Source organism: Chlamydotis macqueenii, chromosome 8 (assembly GCF_036417535.1).
Source record: "Chlamydotis macqueenii isolate bChlMac1 chromosome 8, bChlMac1.mat, whole genome shotgun sequence".
Taxonomy (NCBI): domain Eukaryota; kingdom Metazoa; phylum Chordata; class Aves; order Otidiformes; family Otididae; genus Chlamydotis; species Chlamydotis macqueenii.
In genome coordinates this window covers 18024271-18046772 of record NC_141563.1, presented here as the reverse complement: position 1 = coordinate 18046772, position 22502 = coordinate 18024271, and the positions used below count along the sequence as shown (strand labels likewise).

The following is a 22502-nucleotide window of genomic DNA, read 5'->3' as shown; positions in this document are numbered from 1 at the left end:
ATAAGTATGGTGGGGTTATGAATATTATATCAAAATGCTCCCTTATTTTAGAAGTCTGCCTGAGTGGGTGATAGTGATGATAAAGTAATCTGTTGTATTAAGATTTTATTGTGTTGATGTTTATGGGATTTTTTTTTTTTTTCAAATGCAAAGCAGTCACTTTCTAATTAACTGTTTAATGCTTACTCTGGACATTTTTCCCACAAAACAGAAATCTCATCTACTTGAAAATTCTACCTGCAAATAACAACATAGTCCAATACAGTAACTCCCAGCTTGCCTGAAGCACAACGAGACGAAAAAGTGGGTTTCAACATTCAAAAAGCTATAGACTACTTAGGAACCTAAATGCTGTTGACTTTCAGGAAGAGTTAGAGGGTGTAATCAGATGTGTCTCTGCAATTCCAGCAGTAAAGACTCAGCTCCATTTCTGAGTGTTCCCCAGCTGAGTACCTCAGGCAAGATGTGGCAACGAAATGCATTCAGTGGTGGTTTATGCTAATTTATTTCATTCTTAATTAAAACAGAGCAGGGACATTCACATAAGGGATGTCACTAACAGTATCTCAGTTGCTACTTTAATTTCTCAAGATGATCAAACTCAACTGTCAGAGCACATCTGACTCATTGGCGATAGGCTGTTGAGTGCCCAAATCACCCAGGCCGGGCAGTAGGTCCTGAATCACACATATGCTTTAGCAAAATTTTGCCTACTCCATTTTGTAATTGCTTGGTGCGGTACTCTTGGCCATGAATATTATAATTATTTTAGCAAACTGAAATGAATTGCAAATTTCTAGTAATAAACTGTAACAGATGTACTCCACTGGGTACAGCACCAGTTGGTTTAAAACATGGAACAAATGGTGGGGCAAGCCAAGGACGGAAGAATCCCCATATGTTTGCTCCTGTTGGAATTCTGCAGCAGGAGCATGGCTCCAAGCGCAACAGTTGCAGAAATCCAAAAGGACTACGCAGCGCAGAAGATCCCAGAATTAAATCTGAAATAAAACAGGCACAGAACAAACTAAATCACATATACATTATAAAAATTGCTTATATTCCCACTACCTAAATAATATGCTACCTGTCTAAATCCTGGATTGCTGACCAAGGTGGCTGTTCTAGCTAGAGGTCCCTGGTGTTTAAGAACCACTCAGAAGTTAACTGCCTAAATGGGAAAGTAATGTAAATACTTTTGGTCTGTTAAACTGTCAGAAAGGAAAATTAGTGAGGGTGTTTTCTTCCTATTCATTTCAGTTCCCTGGTCGGTTTTCTGCAGCTTGGCTAGTCAGACATTTAGTAAATTTAACAAATAAATTCAGGTAGGTCAGCCAGTAAGTGGAAAATTACTGAGAATAAAGTTCTAGAGGGAATGTTGCAAGCAACATTTAATGTATGCAGCCAACTAAACAAAAATAAACCACTCTGGACACGTAAGAAAGGAATCCCAAGACCTCCAATCTCTCAAAAACACTGGCTATCTGACCGGGGGAGAGCTCATTAATAAGGAGAATTATTTGGGCATCTGTGATTTTGCTTGTCCCGATCCCATGCTTATTCAGCTACATAAATTCTCATTCTTGCCAGATGAGCTGTTTGATCTCTCCAGATGTTGAAAGGTTCAACAAGTTGACTCAGGTTCCCCAGTGAAGGAGGTAGGTACATAATACATCACTTTTCAGAGTACTATGAACTTCGGATTTTACATTAAGATGCTATTTCTACAGTAATGGGGAACCTATGAATTATATATTTAATGTTTTACATAAATGGACACATTTCTTTCATTAAAAATAAAGTAGGTATAAATCCCTTATCATTAATGGCTGCAAATCAGAATAAAACGCTGCTGTATTTTTGTAGAAATCTATTTAGATACTGGGTTGATGGAGAAAGACATAGGGCTATAAGTACATGGAAGTAAATTCAGTCCATGTGAGTACACACTTGTGGCACAGTCACACAACATGCATGCATAGTAGAGTTAAACTTGCAGCTTTGCGCAACACTAGCAATTATGGGCATCACCAAAGTGTTAAACTTACCTTCATTATTTTTTCATAAATTAATTTGAAGACTTCAGTATGTGTGGAAAGCCAAGTGGTCTGTCTCTACAGAACACAGCTCAATATATATTGCAGATGACTCCCTCAAATACGACTACCTTAAGGAATTCCTTTAATAATAATCCATGACTGATTTCTTTTATGTCTTTTAAAAGACCAAGATTATTATAACCTAAAAAACAGTAAAGAATGGTTGAGTTCCCTAATATACCTTCTTCTAGAAGGGAACATATTCATTATAACTTATATATTGATTTAGGTTGCAAGTATCTTAAAATGCTATAAACTACTCGTATGTAAAGTACACTGAGAATGACTAGCATGTATAAGTGATAGCTACAGTTTTTAAATTTTGATAATTTAGTGATAAATGGTTATGTTGATCTGTGCCAACACAGTAACATAGCTTCTGAGAATAAACTTGCCATAAGCTATTCATTAGATGTTTATTGCTCAGCTTCTACTTTAAAGGCTATGATTAAGAAGTCTACACGAAAAATACTACCTCTTATCTTCATAGCATCTATTAATGAAAAGGCTGTAAAAAGTTTTAAAACAGCATGTTATATTACAGTGAGTAATTTATCAAGAATTTAAATTAATATTACTGCAAAATAAGTGATTTCAAGGCAGTCATTTGGGATAGGGCACATTTTGCTGTTGGAAGTCCTGTTTCTGATACAGCATTTCTGAGTAAATCAAGACAGGTTTGGCACATACTCTGCAGTGATTCAACACAGATTTCTGGTATAGAAATTTCATTTCATTAAAAGTGTCACATTCATTTTATTCCCATCTCATAAAGCCATCCTTTTAGCTGAAATTATAAGAAGCTATTGCAATTAAATCTGATTTTTAATTAAATGCATATTCACCAAAATAAAATATAAAGTTAGGAAGCACTATGCTTATTAGGAATGCTCCAATATCAACCAGGGGAAGGTAGGGGGCAGAGAAGGGACGGTATTAAGAAAAAAAAAAAAAAAAAAAGTACAATTTACATCATAGGTGAGACTGCAGTAACTTTCAAGGGAGTTATCAAAAAGTCCAGCTAATCTAGCATTGTCTTTGTAAAATATATTATATTACTCCAAATTTTAAAAGCTTTTCTGTAAAGCACTAAGCTTTGAAGTCTTCTGTTTTTTTCTTCCCACTCCCCCACTCCAAGTAAAAACCTTAACAAGGTGTCCTGGTTACATGGACGTTATCTCTCATTCAAATCAGGAAATTTGGTAGAAATTCAATAGTTAAGATTACTATTATTCTGGAAGAACTCCTACTGAAACCAATGAGTTGCATCAGGAGTATTTAGCCCTTAGTAATCCTCATCTTTGCTACCAGTAATTCAAAACCAGAACAAGGATCAGAAAAACCCTCTTCAGGCTCTGTCACAGCTTGAGGTATTAAAACTGTACAGGCTTCTTAATAAGACAAAGTAATAATTCACTCTTTTCATGGATTCTGTCCACTTTCTTGTTGGGGAAGTTTCTTACAAACAGCTCCAAAACACCTGAAGTTCACCACAGATCAATACACATGCAGCTGCAATGAAGCTGTTGAAAGTGCAACTGTCTACGTGCAGACTACAATTATGGGCACAAGATGTGGTCCCATGTGTTCCCATTCACTTTGTTTTAGAATACAGCACATTTACCTACTCCAGCCCCTGTAATACACAGGTTACAACCTGCTTTACTCCTGTAGCTTCACAAGGCATCCTCAGCTAAACCAATTAAAATTCAGGAGTAGGCTAAGCACGCTAAGGAATGCATGTGGAGAGCAATTTAACCCGCCCCATTCCATTAATCTATCCAATTTCCTTAAAAAGAGTTGTAATCTCTCTCACAGCAAGTAACATTAAATGTATTGCAAGATACATATGTTCACCAAGTGAACATAATGAGAACATATTTATTTTTTCTAAGAGTAATGAGCATACTAAACAATTAATTTCAAAGCTATGTACGTGTTAATTCAGTGACAGAAACAAGTACCTGGGGTTTTTCCCCTGATATTTTCTAGTATAACTGAACACAAAACTAATTTTATTAGTGCTAGTCAGTCAAAAACCAAAGAACTCAAGACAGAAGTGTTTGTATTTGTGAAATTAGATGACCCAGAATAATGAGTATTGTTTAAATATCATGTCAGTTAAGAAAAACATAACTAAAGCATGAAGCCCTTCTATTAATACCTTATTTGAATTGCCTAGTTCATATTTTGCTTCTCACATCTACTCTGCCTTTCTGAAAGCTGCATTAAGTACTATCCGATGCAGCACTTCAAACATCATGTGAAGTCCCTAACTATGACAAGTGGAAGTTTCACTACCAAATAAGCAAGAGCAAGTACTAGTTCTAGGAGAGTTTGTAACACTAGAAGATAAACAACATTTTAAAAAAATAGGTATCCATGGTGTCATGTCTTCCAGAAGCTAGCTCTATGTTATTTTTCATTATTGAAAGAATATGAGGAAATGTTGTGAATTTCTTCCTTGTGCTTATGTATGATAGAATATCTCATAAATTATACTTCTGTTAAAAGTGTCTTTCCTGCAGGACCTGTAGAGGACCCGTGCTGGAGCGGTCTGTTCCTGAGGGATTGCACCCCACAGAAGGGAGCCATGCTGGAACAGTTAGTGAAGAGCCGTAGCCCATGAGAAGGACTCACACTGGAGAAGTTTTTGGAGGACTGTCTCCCATGTACACTGGAGCAGGGGAAGAGTGTGAAGACTCCTGCCCCTGAGGAGGAAGGAGCAGCAGGGGAGGGAGAGCAAGCAGCCACATGGTGCTTAGCTGCTGGCTGAGGCTAAACCACAACAGACAGACAGCCTGTGAGTAGGAAACGTGTCAGAAGAGCAGCAGCGCTGCAGCCTCCTGTGAGACAGGGGCCAAGAAGCTGACAGGCTCAAGAGACTGGGGCCTGACCCTGAATCCTGGTGCATATGCAGGCAGAGGGGGGAGCTCAAACACACCTGGGAAAAGACTCAACTTTCAATCATAAGACTTATTTCTTCTCTGAGCCACACAATCTCAGAGTCTCAAAAAAGAGCAAAAACTCAAAGGCCAATGGATGATCTTGTGGTAAGCATATTCTAGCTGTGCACTGGGCAGGTCACTGCCTTTAGCAGAGCACTTCATAGTACCACATAAAATCATAGAACGGTATCTTTACATTCCCACGTAGTTCTAGACTTCCCCATCAGACAGACTGCTTTTCTGTCACACCACACATCTTTCTGGCTTCTTGCACTCCTTAGAGCCTTTAATATTTAGTGAGAGTAAGACTATTCTTTATCATCTAATAATATCATAGCATACCATTATCCTAGAAGTGTAGCCCTAAATCTATTACTAGATACTCAGAAAGTGAGGTTTCCAAAATAGACTTATCACTACCTATTTTCATGGTCCTCAGATTCCCCTGCAGTATGTAAATACTGTCTCTTAACAAAAGGAGCAGTTTTCTAAATTGCTTCTACAAAAGTCAAGAGAGTCTTAGTTATGAATATGTCTATATTAATATAAAGTGTGGTATACCTCATGCACTTTCTGTTATATAAGCAAAGTTAATGCATTACAGATTAACGAAGTAGCAAAATTACACAACCCTAAACATGTTTTACCTAATTCGTTGATACATTAACCTTCAGATTAAGAGCTTGATTTCTCTACCTCAGCAATGCATTTATGCTAGGTATTACTGTAAATTCTAGGAAGTTTATTAAAGTAGAAAACAAAAGGTGTTACTTGCTTCCCATAGATACAAACCACTATACTCTACTGGAAGAACTCTGGGTGGTAAATTATGTCACTAGAAACTCTGCATGCTGCCTCCTCGACACAGCTAATCTCTGCAGAAGCGCCTTGACCCTTACAGGGAAAACTAAAGTGAATACTCACTCCTCCATGCTTAACTTTAAGTATTCAAGTAGTATCCCAGCATTCAGTGAATTATTCACTTACTTAACACAAGCACATGCATATTGAAAGCCACACAGCTTAAAGCAGGCTCAAACTCTGCTGCACCATAAGAGGAAGTTCTCAGATCTCTGAGGCTTCTCCAGGAACATTCTCACATTCTCACATTGTAACCAACACATTACATCGAAAGCTATTAGCGTTAACATAGCGAAATAGCGTTAATCAGCGAAAGTGTAGCTGAGCACAGCTCTCATGGATTTACTTAAAGTTGAATTCACTATTACATATTCATTTTGTTGACTAAAATACTATTTAATTTATAGCCATTAAATATAGAAGGGCTTAAAATTTAGTGCAGCTATCCTTCTAAACATTTAATATTTTAATACAGTTTCTCTCTAACTGGACAGTCTTTAATCATCCAACCAATCATTTAAGTGAAAAAAAAAAAAAACAAAAACAAAAACCAAACCAAACCAGAGCAATTCCTATCAAAGCCTTGATTCTTAACTTCATGATCACCATTACTTTGAAAGTAAGGACATGTATGGTCTCCACATTCTGTGAAACCCACTACACTCAAATTTACCTTTTTTCATCTTCCTAATAGAAATATTTTCATTCTTTAAAAATCAAAATTTGAAGCTTCAGAAAATATTTAGGTTCGCATCACAGGTATAACAGAAGTTTTTGGTTCCCTCACTATAATATTTATCTATGCCTGGGTCGCTTGCATATCAAATTGCTCCATTACATGAGGAATACTAAGTAACATTTGTAACTGCTCACTCATTTGGAGAGTCATTTAATGACTATCTCACAGCAAAAACGATCATTATCATACACATACATTTATATCTCACTTCTATTTTTCTGCAAGAGCACAAACAGATTGAAAGAGAAAGCAAGCTCTGTTGCCTTTGAAAATAAAGTTAGTGCCAAAACCAAAAATAAGCCTTTGTATCCCACAACTGAACCTCTCAATTGAACCCTCAATTGCAAGTGTTTGCTTAACCAAAACCCAAACTTGCATTAGAGACATGTCAGTTAATGAAAAGTGAATGCTCTACTGACTTTTGATTATAGGAGAGAAATTTGCATTAAAAGTTATTACTGCTTTAAGTTTAATCATTGTCAAAATCAGTGGAACTAATTTTAGTTGAGCAAAGCAATGTTCTGAAAACTTTGTTAAAAGGTGATTTTCAAAGTCCAGTAAACGAACCTGAAAGGAAAGGATCAGTGACAATATACATCAAAAAGATCTAGTACATTCAGTGCTTGAAACACACATGAACATTTGTATTTGTTCCAGGAACATGCCGTCTATCAGTACTGACTTTCTAAATCTGTTGCAACATTAAGAAGCAACAAGTAAACTTACCTACGTGCAACTAACATGCAAACTTTTAAAAACTTCAATATCAACTGTTTAATACAATGGTAAAATACAAAACTGACAATGGAAGTACTGATTTTCCAGTAACTTTGTGTATACATCAGAGCATCCTAATCAAAAAGGGGAAAAAAAAAAAAATCAGCATGTAGAAGAAAAATTGAAGTGCGAAGGATTTGTTAATTATATACTATAAACAGTAAGGGTTTGATGTGTGGAAGTTACATATTAAAATATTATCAAATGTCTGATAACTGAAAAAAATAACACAGCCAATTTTCAAGCAAGTAAGGCAAGAGCAAACTGTTGCAAATTTTTCCTTTTAACATTTCATTGTCCTCTTTTGCAAAAACTCACAGTGATCCTGTGTTGACACCTTTAAGCAAAGAAATGAGACATTCCAGAAACACATAGGGCATCGCATGTGTTATAGATGACAATGGAATATACATCCATAATGGGAAATACAAAGCAATTCCCTGAAATTCTTCATTCTTATTCAACAATTTTGATTTTTAAATCTTATTGACATTAAATACTGCTGAATGTGTGGGCTGGAGGCAGAAGTGATACTTTTTAAAAATAGGATAATTAGGTTAAGCTGCCCAATCTAAAAACACACCAGCAAACATTTGGATTATAGAGAAAACTTTTTTAAAAGATGTTTTATAAAGGGTATTGTATGCAGTAGTATTACTTTCTAACTCTTTTACTTATAAAGACAAATCTCACTTCTGCTATGAGACCCCTGAATAGGAAGAATTATTATTTTTATCATTTGTAAGGGTTTCTGAAAATACAGTTAAGTAGTTATCCTATAAACATACTGTAACAATTCTAAAGCCTTGGATTTCAGCTGCAGAAAGATTTAAGTATTGGACTTTTGCAAAAATAAAATTTCTGTCTTGCTGACAGGACAAAGCTCTTTCCTACACTACAAGATACAAGACCACAAAGCTGTCATTCAATTAGGATGGAAATATTAACAAACACTGTCTCAGATCAGCATCCCTTTGTGGTTTAGTGTGAGCAGGAGTAAATACTACAGAGTAACAAAGACTTGTAACAGAAGTAACATGATTTAGTACACTAGAAATGACCCAAAGGAAAAGTACCCAGGTAATTCATACGTAAAGTGCTTTAGCTGTCCTCCTGCTCTTCCCCACCTGACAGCTTCAGAAACATGCCAGAAGCACCAAAAATTCCATGTGGATTTAATCTTTTACCTCTTTCAGCTTGACTTTAGGTCAGCTCTTCTTTTAGCTATTGTTTGCTCTTTTGCACAATAGTTTAATGGTTACTGGAGGCCCTCTGGAAAGAGAAGACCTCCATCCACATGTTCCTGCCTTCTGCTGACCAGGATGGAAGGCAAATCTGGATGGAGTTGAGCTGATTAGCTGTTCAGCTAAGATTACAAAAGCAAACTGGAGAGCAAATATGACCAGAACACTGCTCCAGCAGTAAAAGAGTTTTGACCCAACCCTCAAGACTGCTTATATATTTTTCATGAAGGGCTTATTAAGTGCATAGAGAACATTATGCTGGGAGTTAAAAAAAAAAAAAAAAAAAGAGTTAACTCCTTTTTGGCTAAATAATTCTTGGGGTTCTTAAATGAGTTAATCTTATTTCCTCATCTGATGCCAAGGTTTGTGAGCATGCAAGCTACTCAGATTTACTTAAGAACAAATATTCTACAATCTTATGAAAACTACTTCTTATCATATCGTAACAAATAGGAACTGGCCCTTCAGCAGTCAATAGTATTGGTGACTGCTGACATTTTACTCAGACTGTAGATTTTTTTTCAGAATAGATATTTTCCTCTTTTTGCCTGTTCTGTATTAATTTCATTCCTGCATTTTATCATGAGAATTCCAGAACAGCTTCTGTTGTGGTTATCTTGTTTGATTACTTTTTTTTCCCTCCCAACTCTTTTGTCACTCTCTCACATCCATCTGTTTTGAAGAGCTATGTATAAGCTTACTAAAATCTTTAAAATTTTGCATTTTCAAATGGAACTGAAAAAAAAATGGCAATATCAAACATAGCTTTAAAATAAAAGCAAAATAAGTCTGGGAACCACCTCTAATCTCCCATCACATGTTCCTGTCATTAGCACACACATGCCCCCACAGGCAAGTGTGCAAGTGATCTGCACAAGCTTACTTTGTCCCTCAGATTCTGAAGACCGCTGAGATAAAGAGGGAGTGAGGTATATCTCTAACACTGATGAACAAATTTGGTAAGGCTGAAATCAGATCTTTTATTCACCTGTAGTTATATTCCAAAATATTACACTACACTTGATACTTTGCATACAGATCCTCACACCAATTACTGATCCCATTCCGTAATAGCTAGCAGATAGACCTAAAATGGCACACCAAGAAGGACAGTGGGCTTCAATTTTATAAGTACTAAATCAAAGTCAAATCTGGTACTCATTCCCATTTTTGCCCTCAGCAGTAAGTGATGGAGTAATTCTTCAATACAGATTTAATTTACAATTAGAGTTTTTCTAAATGTGATGGCTACACCCTATCTCACAAACCTAATTTTTAGTGTTAACATGTGACATAATATGAAAACTCCTGACACAAATAATTGACTGCTTTATTATAAATAAGAATACTTCAAATTATTTTTAAAATGCCTCATAAATCTACATCAAGTCCACTTTATTGATTTCAGAAAAGTTCATTTCATTTCCATAGCAATATTCCATGATCTGAGCACTTTAAAAAAAAATTACTTTTCTCAGATTTAACTGTCATTGAAATATCCTTCATTTCAAAGATATCAAGAAATTATCACTATTCATTTTTAATACAAAGCCTCTTACATTTCAGCTGTCATTTTCAAAAATTCATACTGAAAATAGTGTTTCTAAGCAGAGTTCAGTTGCAGTGTAATAAGTAATAATTTCATCAATTAGCAGTATTCAGCATCCACTGAGAGTTCTCTCACTATTATTTTATTCATAGAGTCCTTTGTGGAAGGAGCATACTAAAAAGATCCATTTATCCTTCAAGGTTTTTCATAAATGTGTCATACATCTTAGAAAACAATTGGTTATTATTCTTGCTCAATCTAAATAACTATAATAACTTCCAGGTGTAAAACATCTTTTTATACTTCCAATCTTCCTTACTCACATAATGGGTCTACATTTTTAATAACCTATGCTAACACAGCTACCTATTTCACACATGCATTCTGGAGTTTTGCATGGATGCTAGACATGCCTGGATGGGAGGGTAGTCAGTGTATTGTTAAGAGCAGAACAGAATTGGGTTTCACAATCAAGGCAAACTCAAGCATTTTACAATGAGCTAGATGCTAGTACAGACGCTAATAGTGCAATGGCTGTAAAGGAACATGCTGTGATTTTAAGTTCAGCTTGCTTGCAGCACCTATTTTATTTCTCCTTCCCTCTAGATGCCTCTATATATTTATCAGACCATTTCTCCTCACCCCGAAGGCCATGTCCTGCCTTCTGTCCTTTTGTCTCAAGACTGCAAAGGGCTCCCTTCAGAGCACAATATTATCACTATTATTAACTAACAGAGATGTGATTGGGCAGTATGAGGACCTCTCTTAAGGCTGGGTAGACAGCCCTGTACAGAGCATACAGCACAACCAAAGATCCCCATTATAGGGAACAGCAGCCCAAATTTCAGTGATGCATCTCCTACGCAGCAGGCTGGTTCACTCTCTTCAAGTTAGTCAAGTGTTTTGTTGACTGAGAAAACCATGACCAGGACAGTTCATGACAACACATGAAGGTACAATTTAAATAAGGCCTCTTAGAGCACAGCTAACAAAATCACAAGAAAGAACCAAGGAAAGCATGAAGCAATATATTAATAAATAAACTATGTACCACCACAATCTATCTGAAAATGGCAGAGTCCCATCTCCATAATAAATATAAACCTAATGACATTGCTCATATGACTAATACTTGAAAGAAGTGCATCATTAGGAAGAAGAGATTAACTAACATCAAACTTTCAAAGCAGCTTTCAATTTTTCCATCTCATTTCTACATTCTCAAAGCGGTGTGCACAGGTACATCTATTAAAAGAACTGCATAAAATGGCAAGACGTAAATCAGACAGTTTGGCTGCCTGGACGCTTCTCTCTTTAATTACATATATAATTGTTTTTGAACCTGAAATTAAAATGTCGAAATGCACCATGATTGCCTTTAACTGATGACTACCATCCCATCTAAATGGAAATATTTAGATTCAACATCTAGATATTTTTTTAATTAGCTTTCAAATGAAGTCACAGGCAAGCATGTCTGCCTTCTCCCATTTGCACTGTTGGTGTCAAGTTGAACTGGAAAGGCCAACCATTTCAATGAAGTAAAATAAACGTAATTTTAAGGTCAAGTCACTTGTAACACTTCAGGCAGCAAATGTCATACTGAAAATAAAATTGAACCTTGGCTTGAGCAGAGATGAAAGGTTTGGCATTTCAAGGACTTCACTGTGTTTATCACTTTAAATTTACAAATAAAACACCAACATCACATATTAATATTTATCATACTAATAAAGCTATCTGAAATTCTATGTATAAGTACTGGAAGCATTTTTTAAAAACAAAACAAAAACACTTTTATAGGTGACCTTACTCTAATTTCCAATGGTGAAGTCTCTGCAAGACCTAAAAACACTCAAAATTCCACACTGGCTTAGAGGGGTATCTCTGACCATGGTAAGGGACCAGATGTCTCATAAGAAGGTCTAAGTATTTTGTCAGAGGGCAGAAGTGAAATTGCCCAACTCAGTCCACAGTATAAGAAAACAAGGATGCTGAAAAAAAATGGGTGCATGGGTTTTGGCTAGGATAGTTAATTTTCTTCATAGTAGCTAGTATGGGGCTCTGTTTTGGATTTGTGCTGGAAACAGCGTTGATACTACAGGGATGTCTTCATTACTGCTGAGCAGTGCTTACTCAGTCAAGGTCTTTTCTGCTTCTCACACCACCCCACCAGCGAGCAGGCTGGGGGTGCACAAGAAGCTGGGAGGGGACACAACTGGGACAGGTGACCCCAGCTGACCAAAGGGATATTTCATACCGTGTGAGGAATTAAAACATCTCATCGTTTTGACTAAGGCCTAACACTGTTTAATGTGGAACCTCCATGTACCCTAAGCCCTTCACAAATACATTTATGGGTTTGATAGAGACATGTTAGTTATCTAGATGATAATTTCCAAGGGGAGTAAACCACTCTCTTGTTGTAAAGCATTTAGGGAAGGTTACACAGTGATTTCTGAGCTGTCTGGGGACAAAGTACATATCAGAATTGCTTCACAAAGATATTCTTGCATTCTTCCTGCTTGCACAGAAAACTGAATCCCTTTGGTGTAAATCTGAGCTGAGAATGGTAATTCTACTACAACTTAACTGGGTAATAGCTAATGAACTAGATAATATTAAAGAAAAGACTCCTATATATATCTTGATCTAAGCAGTTCCCAAATGTACTCATGCTTTGGCATTTCATCCTGTCTTCTAACTTCTGTTGTTGCTGTTGGTTTTTTTCTAATTATAATTAAAGAAGCTTCCCCACTTGAATCTTATGCTCTTCACAATCTACAACAACAAAAAAGGTTTGGGTATTTCTTATAGTTGTAAGAGTATATGAGTAGAAAAAAACCCCAGGAATTTAAAGTTAAAATTAAGACTCAGTCTGAATCATCTGTTATTTCATAAAATAATACACTCGGCCAATTTGAAGGCAAAATGTTGTTCTTATTTCTGATAAACATTATAAGAAGAAAATTAGAGAATTTAGTTCATCTTCCCACTTCTTTACCTACTTTCTTCCCCAGTCTCAATTTGACCTGGATATATCTGATTTTTTTTTTATATATTTACATTTTGAATTATGGCATTGCATTTGAACTGAATACAGACCAAGATGACAAAGTGCCAAGATCTGTGTAGCTGATCTCTGTTGGCACATTTCACAAACTGATGCTCTGCACATGTAAAGACACCAGAGATTTATGCTGTGCTGATCTGCAAGAATTCTACCCTTAGTATACAAATGACAGCAAATGACAATGAAAAGACTTTGAATAACATGCCCACACAAACACCACCCTCTGAGCTTCTGATAAGACATTTACGGCCAAAGGTTTCCTAATCCCAAATGTTTGATTTCTTTGCCAAATCACATACTTGCCGAAGTCTCATATAAAGGCACAAATCCTGCTCTTCTCAAAGGTGACAGCACAGGGCAGGGAGCAGAGTGTGTAACACTGTACTGATGAAATAAAAAAAGGAATAGAAATCATATGCTAATAAAAGGAGGGAGGTTGCCAGGCAACCAGGGAGGGAGAGAAAGCAGTTTTTGATTTGAACTCTGTGCTGTCAAAGGGTTAGCGTAGCCAGAACAAACAGGACACACTCAATCCAGCTTGTCTGCAGCCACCAGGAATTTCAGTTTTTCTCAACATTCTAAGTAGAAATGTGTTCCCAGCTCAGTGCCAGCTATGTTTGTGCTCCCTGGGTCATTGTACCAACACTGGCAAAATGGCATAAAATAAGATGGACAGCAGATTTTTAAAAAGCACCCATTTGCAAAGCAGCAGTACATGCCTTTGGGTAGCACATACCACACCATGCATGTAGGATGGAGACAGCTGCACATCCTTGGGTCCAAGCAAATCCCAGACCATCAGATACAGCCACACCTCTCTTGGCTGCAATGAAAACTGTTCTGCCCTACTGCTAAAGCTGCACCCCTTCAAATGCCTCTCAAAAGACTGCCCTGCATCACTGCACTCTTGTCACACCTAATGGGCAAAATCCTGCCTTATGGATCTCGGCTTCATATATCAACATGTTATTTTATTTTATTAAAAAGTAAAAACATTAAGCAGAGGAAATAAAATTTAAGTCCAGTCTACAACATAAAATCATCATGAAAACCATTTACATAACAAAAAGGAAAATTAATTTCAGTTTATTCTTGTTTTCAGAGTTGGTAACTGCAGTGACAACCATCGCAAGTCTCATAACGTCCTGCTTTTCTAATAAGTCCCATCATGAGAAAAGGTGGGAGTAGCAGATCTTATTTTAAAGACCTTCTTACAAAAAAAAAAAAAAAAAAAAAACAGTAAAATCTTCCACAAGGTCTTGGTAATCATGCTATAATTGCTGTTCCACTCAGCTAAGAGTTACTACAATAAAACCACTAAAACAATGAAAGAGTTTGAGACATTCATTAAACAAAAATAACTAAACAGGAAGTTTTATTTCCTCACTGCTTACTTGTCAAATGACCCTAGAAAGATACAGACACCAATCTGGAACAGCCATCTGATCATCACAGCAAACTATAAAGCAACAACTTTAAAAAGTCCTACATATTAAAGCTTCGTTATAGAACTTCAAATAACTAGTAGGTACCTACAACAGAGAGAGACACTGTAATAATTGGGGCTTTTTAAAATAAAAGTTTAGCCTAGATCAAAGAAAGCCAGCTTCAGCTATTTATTCACATAACCCTTGCTTGACAGTTTTGCAAGCCATGCTGACTAGTAGGATTCCCTGCTATCTTGCTGGAGGTTTCCTGTGGTTTCACACTATTCTTTTATTTTTTCAATCCTTGTCCTGCTTCCCCCTTTAGAGGGCTCCAAGCTTAGCTCTCAGACACACCATGAAGGCACCATCTTCGCTACCTGCAGTCTTTCACTGTTCTAGTCCATTCGTATTGGGAGAATAAACCTGACAAGCAGAACTTGCTTACCTTGCTATCATAGCCTGTGTTTTGTAGCACCCGCTAAGTATATATCCCAGGGAAAGAAGAACCATCACTGCTATTAAATCTGCTACTTTAAGTGGTATGGAAACTCCAGGTTGTACAATAAAGCTTCCTCAAGGCTTAGAGGCACTTCCCAGGTGGCCCTTGCGTGCAGCAGGAAGCATAGCATAAGTCCTGTTCCCCCACCTACCTGACCCTGGAACCAGCTGCAGCCCTTGAGTTCAGGTGTACAGACTGCACCCTTGGTGAGCTGCTCAAACAGGCTGTAACCCCATTCCACCTCCATTAGCAGCCTTCAGAGAGCAGCATTTATCTTGCTGCTGAAGAAACTCAAAATCAACACACACATGCCTGCTACGCACTGAGGAACTGCTGGAACGTCCTGTGTCCTCATGAAGGTCAGCACCCAATGGGGACAGTATGGCCCTTTAGAAACAGCCTCCTTCACCCTGAAGTGTAGTTTGTAAAGCTTTTGTCCACAATAGGCATCAGCAACTTATTTATACCTACGGATCACACCACCACAGGAATAAGAGTACAGTGCATGAGAGGCACAGCAAACGTTAGCTTTCTAAAGTAACACCAAATAAAGCTACGTGGATGAATTTTATAGCAACTTTTCAAACAAAAAGTTGTGATATAAGAGCCATTTATACTTTCTAAAGCTAAATGAAGAGAAAGCTTGACACAGTTACAATGACGACGTTCATTACATTACATATGAAAGAGCCACAAATTTACCCTGTTAATTCCCAAAAAATTCCCAGAATTGCTATTTCAAAACATGGCTCTAGCCCTTGACACCTTTCCTTTTATTCTCACAAATCAGGCATCAGTGCTAACATCTGGAAACAGCTGTGACAGCATGCTAGGCACCCAGCTGCTGGCCCAGCAAGGAATTACCTACTCATCAACATCCAACTCCCCTTTAAACATATGCAACAGGGGATTCAGAAGCAAGGTTAGATCTGTGAAATGCTAACTTACTCTCTACTTACTGTAAGAACAATAATGCTGTTTTCTACTAAGGTATGTTAGGGGGTGGGTGTTAATTTACTGTCAGTGTTTCAAGTTTGTGACAACAGTGTGGCAAAGCATCTCTGCTCTGCTGGGAAGCACCCTTCCCAAGGAAGGCCGGCAGACCTGCTCTCACTAGCTGTAAGCTGGATGGCAAAGAGCTAGAAAGTATCCACCACCCAAACATCACCAAATGGGATGACTAGAGGGACTGCAGAGAAAGACTGGAATGCAGTCAGAAAAACACAGCACACAGAGAACAGTATTAAATAATGTCATTCAAGGTTGTGTCATGCTGCACGAACTCAAGAAACTGAGTTAAGATTCTACTTGGCACTTCATAGTTTTCCCACTCATTAATTTCTGAGTACTTGATCTGACAACTTGAATTCTTTGAAGAACCCTAAAGTTTCCAATAGATATAATTATGTATGGTTTACACACAATGATAGTAAGGAATTAGGAGAAAAAAAAAAAAGGAGGAAAAAAAAAAAGAGAGAGAGAAGGCAAAAAAAAAGAAAGACTATTTCCCAGACTACCATTGGGAAAGGTATGTATGAAGCCTGTAACCACTATCTAGGAGTTTGAATGTACATTTAACACAGTTTCACATTACAAGTTAGAAAGGGAATGCTGTCCTCATACCACAGACTTCAAAATTTCTTATAAAGGTCTAGAGATGCAATAAATAAAAAGTCAAGACAAGTCCTTGCACCATACATCCAAGGTAGGCACCTTCGCTTGTAGCTATTTTGAATGGGTTTTCTTTCCTTCTGCTTAGAGTTTCTGCACCCAAGGAATATTTTAATCACATTTTGATAGAGTTGACCAGATTCAAAAAAAGGCAGTGTTTGGGTTTTATGAGGCTGGCAGTAGTTTGGTGGCTTTTTTGTTTTGATTTGGTTTTTCAAGTTTTGTTTGTTGTTGGTTTTGGTGGGTTTTGATTATTTTTTTTTTAACACTAACTTTTTTTTTTTTTTTTGAGAAGACTCTATATTTTAATCGCAAAACTGCTAGTCTTCTACAACTTGGAAAGCAGACTTTCAGAACAGGATTATCTATGTAATTTCTTCATCTTCTTTAGTTAGGCCAAAAGATTTTCCCAGGAGCTGAAGCTGCTGACTAAGCCAACCAAGGGGGACAAGACTCCTCAGGGACAGCTTCCTGGAATTTTTCTTTTTTAAAATAACTTGGAGAATTGGCTGTGATTTTAGCTTCTTCTAGCACAGATTCTTGGCTCCTCTTTAACCAATGACATCCATCTTTTTATCCAGCTTTAACTAGCTAAATAAGTGATAAAGTAGTACAAGACTCCAAAGGTCATATTAAATATTTTAATTATGTGAACTGCATTGTGCAATGCTAACCATTGAGATAAGTTTCATGAAATCATTTGTTCCATTTTTATACTGTAGCCAAGGAAGCAACCAAAACATTCAAGTTGTGCTGCCAGTGCTCATGTTGATAGACTTTTCCACTCAACAACCAAATTTCTGAGAATATCTACCTACAATGATATAGGCTTAGCTAACATGCATTTTCCCCACTTTGAAGAAAAAGATAAAATAGATTTTTATTGAAAATATACTACTTTTTCTTTTCCCAAAAAAAAGTCCTCGGGGGGGGGGGGGGGGTGGGGGGAGGGAACCCAACCAACACATACAAAACAACAAACAAAAACTGAGAGCTGCAATTAGACTATCAGTAATTATTGACATATTCATCTGGGAGACAGATCACAATTGTGACTAAATTTATTCAAACAGATGGGGAAAGGACAATACATTTGGTTAGAAGTAGACTGCCTTGATTTCCTTGCTAATTTAAATGAGCACTGAAAACAAAAACACAGGAAGATATTGACCAAAGTTTCTATTTTCAACCTGAGAGTAAAGTAAACACTAGTCTTTTTCAAAACCCATCAGTTAGTCTTCTAAATCATGTAGTTCCACATACTTTTACAAACACATGATCCTTCAATAAGGAGTCTGAGTTGCTTGAGTCTGAGTCATAAATATCTAGAAATGCAAACCAATGTAGTCCTATAAATATTTTGCATTAAAAATCTGAGGAAAGTACTACTTTCCTCAAAGGTTGTATTGCTACAACCAAACTCTTCTAATCTAAAAATGAACTTCAACACTTGAAGAAAAATCCCGGATTGGCTGCTCTGAAAACTCTGAGCTGGTAAAAGACAGCCAGTACTGATTTCAGAGCACAGTGCCTCCCTAACCCCCAGGAAGATTTCTATGAGAGTTCATTCTTCCCATCCATTCCCTGTTTCATTTTTATCAGAGTATCTGTAGAGCATTTCTGGATGTTAGTCATGGTTTGAGCAGCAGCTCGGTTAGGAAATGGACTGGACACAAAAACTCTGTATGAGAACTGACAAAATTCAGCCACAACTGACCCCGAGGTGTATTCAAGCTGCTGCTGTGCGTGTTTGCGTATTATGACTGAGCCCTCAATGAGCTGCAACAGCCCACGCTCAACCTAATATTTTAAACTTCAAGGTATACCACAGCAAAAAAAAAAAAGTTGTGTCAGGCTGGAACAAGACTGTCAAACTACAAGTTGGTTTATCGTCCCCTTTTTTTTTTTACTAGACTCTCTCCAAGAGCTGCCGCCTATAGCCAGGTGCGAGGTCCTGCGAAGGGTGGGAGAAAGCGACCCCGAGTCCCAGCCATGCGACCAGCGTAACGCCCCGTGTTACACCGCACTGCCCTGGGTCCCGCTCCGCCCCACCGCTGCCTTGCGCCAGCCCGTGCCCACACCCTACTTCCAAGCTCCCAGTCCGACCAGCGGCAAGGAGTGTCACGCACAAACGTTAAGTGCCACAGGTACTGGAAGCCGCTTGCAGCGAAGGTGCTATTCCTGCCATTCCGATCAGCTTTCCACGACACTGTTTCGCTCCCAGGAGGCACGGTGCGGTACACCGCCCCACCCTGGCCCACAGCGGAACAGGGAAGAACGGAGGGCCCGCACACCGACAGCTGCGGGCGGCGCTCCGAGAGGTCCCGGCCCGGCAGCTTGAGGCCGCCACGGTTCACGAGAAGCCTCTGCCCCGCAGAAGCCTCACCAAGACCGGACCGAGGACCTCCCCGCGAGAACCGGGGCCCGCCCAGACCCCGCCGGTGGGGCGGGACAGGAGGCGGCGAGGAGAAGGGGAGGTGCCAGCACCGCCCCCTCCCGCCTCCACACACCCCTCAGCTGCGCGGCGGCCCCGCTCATGGGGGCGGGGGGCGAGAGCCGGAGCGGGGTCTCAGGCCGTGGTCCCGGCGGCCACTCCCGACCGGGGCTACGGCTGCCCGGGCACCAGGCCGGCTCGCGGGGCTGGCTCTGCCCGGCAGCGCCGGGGCTGCCTGCGGCAGGGCGAGGCCCCGGACGCCGGCGGCGGACAGCAGCAATAGCTGCGAGGCACTTCCTAAGGCGGCCAAACTTCGCCGGGCGCTCCCGGCCCCGTCGCCGGGCAGAGCCCCCTCCCCGGTAGCGACAGCCGCACGTCCCGGCAGGGCGAGTGGGTACCTCAATGTCCACTGGGTCCCGGCTCAGCACACGGGCCATGGTGTCCGCACCGCCACCGCCTTCCCCCGGCTCCCCGCAGCCCCGGAGTGGAGCGGTGCGGGAGGAGGCGGAGCCGCCAGCCCGGACAGCAACGCCCAAGTGGGCGGGCGCCCCCCGCGCCGGGCCGAGGCCGGGGCCACCCAGGCGGGCCGAACCGCGCCGGGTCAGGGGCGGCCGGCGCGGTGACTGGGTGGGGTGGCAGCGAGCCTGGCTTGGCCCGGCGCGGTGAGGGCTCGCACCGCTTTACCTCAGGCGCGCAGCGGGCGCCGGCGGTCACCGAGGGGAGCGGCCCGGCAGAAACCCGGCACGGCGGCTCCTGGCAGGCTTCCCACGGGGAAGCGGCCCCTCAGCCGCAGGCCTCGCACGGCACGGCCGTGGCACCGCCGCTGCCCAAAGGGCAGGTGCCGTGGGGCCCGGCCTCACGGGCACTCGCCCCGTCTTGGTCCACACAGACCCCGCCGCCTCCTTCGCCGTCGTCCTCCCCATTCCCTGTTGGTGAAACGGGAAGCGAAGGCAGGGCGAAACCTCACCCTGGTTGTTTTCCTGTTCCATGAAAATCCCACAACAAGAGGAGCCGGCACACCAGGGCCACAACCAACACTGCTGTGCTCCGGGACAGAGCCCGTCTCTTGCCCATAGGCAAAGCGAGAGGACCCTTCCCGGGGTTACAGACACACCTTTCCATCATCACTGGCCTGGGCTGTCCCTGAGCCTTCACCCTGCTCCCTACAGGGACCGGGGTCCTTCCTCCCCCTGCATCCCCTCAGGAAAATTCCCCCGCTCCCCGCAGCTACTGCCACACAGGCAGGCAGGCCAGGTCACACTGTCTCTGTGCTCTCTTAAGTTTCTTCCCAAACACTGTGATTGTTTGCTACCACATACACAATATTTATGCTATCATGGAAATAAAGATTCCTGCTGCAACATGCCTACAAAGAAGTTCTGCCTTCTCTACTACTTTAAAACAAACAAACAGAAAACCAACCAAACAACAGAACAGCAAAAGCAAGTATTCTTCATTTGGGAAAAAATAAAAAAATAAAAAGCCAAACACCATAACTTCAGTTTCTAGACAGCGCTTTGAAGTAGCCACACCTATGATCCCCCAAAATATGAGAGCTTTTCTCATAATTTCACAAAAATAGAGGAATTTTAATTATAACCAGTCTATGCCTTTCCTATTTGTGTGTCAGGCACCTTCTTAGGCTCCTTCTCCCCCTCTCAAAAAACAGAACCTCAAATCTGGTCTTCAATATGCTCTTTACATCACTCATTCTATCCAGTTGGTTTTCTTTCTGCTTTTCTTTTTTACAGCATTAAAAGGATTTTAAAAGGGCTTTCCACTCTTATTTGCTTTATAAAAAGCCTGAAAAAGTGTAAGTAGCTTCTGGACACTGGTGACCCTTTGGGTGCAGTAGGTTTGCCTTTTCCCTTCATGTCTCTGGAGAGAATGCTTCCCACAGAATAGCATGGAAATTTTTCTTTGCATTGTAATTATTTTATTTCTTCCCATCTCTGTAAATGAGCACTTTTGAGATGCCCAGTGGAGATTTTGTTTCCCTTGTAAGATGTGGAGAAATAAGGTTATGGTCTTTTGTGTCTCAAGTGAAAGCTGTGTTTTCTCAAGCCTCTGCTTCAGCACTATCACATAACAATTCTTGCTGATTACAATCACCCATGCAAAGCAGTTAAAGTGTTGGCAGGAAAATCAGAAGCAGGATCCCCTGCATTGCTAGTACTTATCTCTAACAAATCCAAAAGTCTTTGGTTCATTTCATTAATATTGACATTGCTGAGCAGCTCAGTGGTCTCTGGTGCTAGCTGAGGAGTTTTCCAGATGTGTTTGCTCCTGATCTACAGCATTATGTTGACTATACAAGTGCATTTGTCCCATAAGTCATATTTGCAAGGGATATTTCCGTGTACATGAAATAATAAAGTGTTTTGTGTCCAATCATCTATAAGTTTGCATCCATTTGTTCTGAAGGAGGAGTTACATCAGAAGATACTAGCAGCAAGTTACTGTTTCATTCTGTCCTGCCAGGTTTTTAGCTGTTATAGATAACACCCTTCTAAGGAACCTCCACTTCATTTTGGAAAGTGTCACCACACACATTCTCTCCTTTGCTCTGCAAGTTTTAAATCCTTGGTTATCCCCATCTTACCTACCAAGCCAAATTAACCTGACACCTGTAGAAGTTTCGCCCTGTGGAACCAGTAAATAGCAAAACCATTTAAATTTCACAGAAATGGTTTTTTTTTTCTCTCGAAGCAAAGCAAGACTTATTCTGCCAATAAGTACAGGTCAGAGAAAGGGATTCAAAGTGCCTTACCTCACAATTTGTATTTCTTGTTAGAGGTAGCTCCTAATATTTCCCCTCCCACACTTTTCTACTGGGGTTCAACCTACTGCCTGCAGACGGTGGCAGTCAGCCAGCCTGCTGCAGCTGCCAGCTTCCCCCAGCAGTTTGGGAGGGCTGGCCTTCTCTGGATCTCCCTTCTGATCTCCAGATCCTCAGCTGTGGCAAATAGTGCTCTTATCAGCACTGAGCATCTGTACAGCTGAACTTTGTTTCAGGAAATAAATGAGCAGAAACAGGGAGGCATGCACAATAGTAATCAGAATACAAGTATTCTCACTTTTCTAAAGCAGAAGTTAAGACATTTTAGTAAGAGAAATGTTACACAGCCTAAATATAGTTTGGGCTTTTTTCCTGAAGAAGTGCTAAGCCTCTTTTTTTTTT

At 40.0% G+C, this 22502-nt stretch overlaps 1 protein-coding gene across 2 annotated transcripts in view; it reads right to left on the bottom strand.

Moving 5' to 3' along the window:
* The window catches only part of DPYD (dihydropyrimidine dehydrogenase), a 370709-nt gene extending 350901 nt beyond the window's left edge, over positions 1-19808 (bottom strand). For both annotated transcript variants that reach the window (XM_086752907.1, XM_086752908.1), the window contains exon 1: positions 19720-19808. In XM_086752907.1, coding sequence (XP_086609033.1) covers positions 19720-19758 — 39 coding nt within the window. In that variant the 5' untranslated portion in view covers positions 19759-19808. The remainder of the gene's footprint in view (positions 1-19719) is intronic.
* Positions 19809-22502: the final 2694 nt, after the last annotated feature.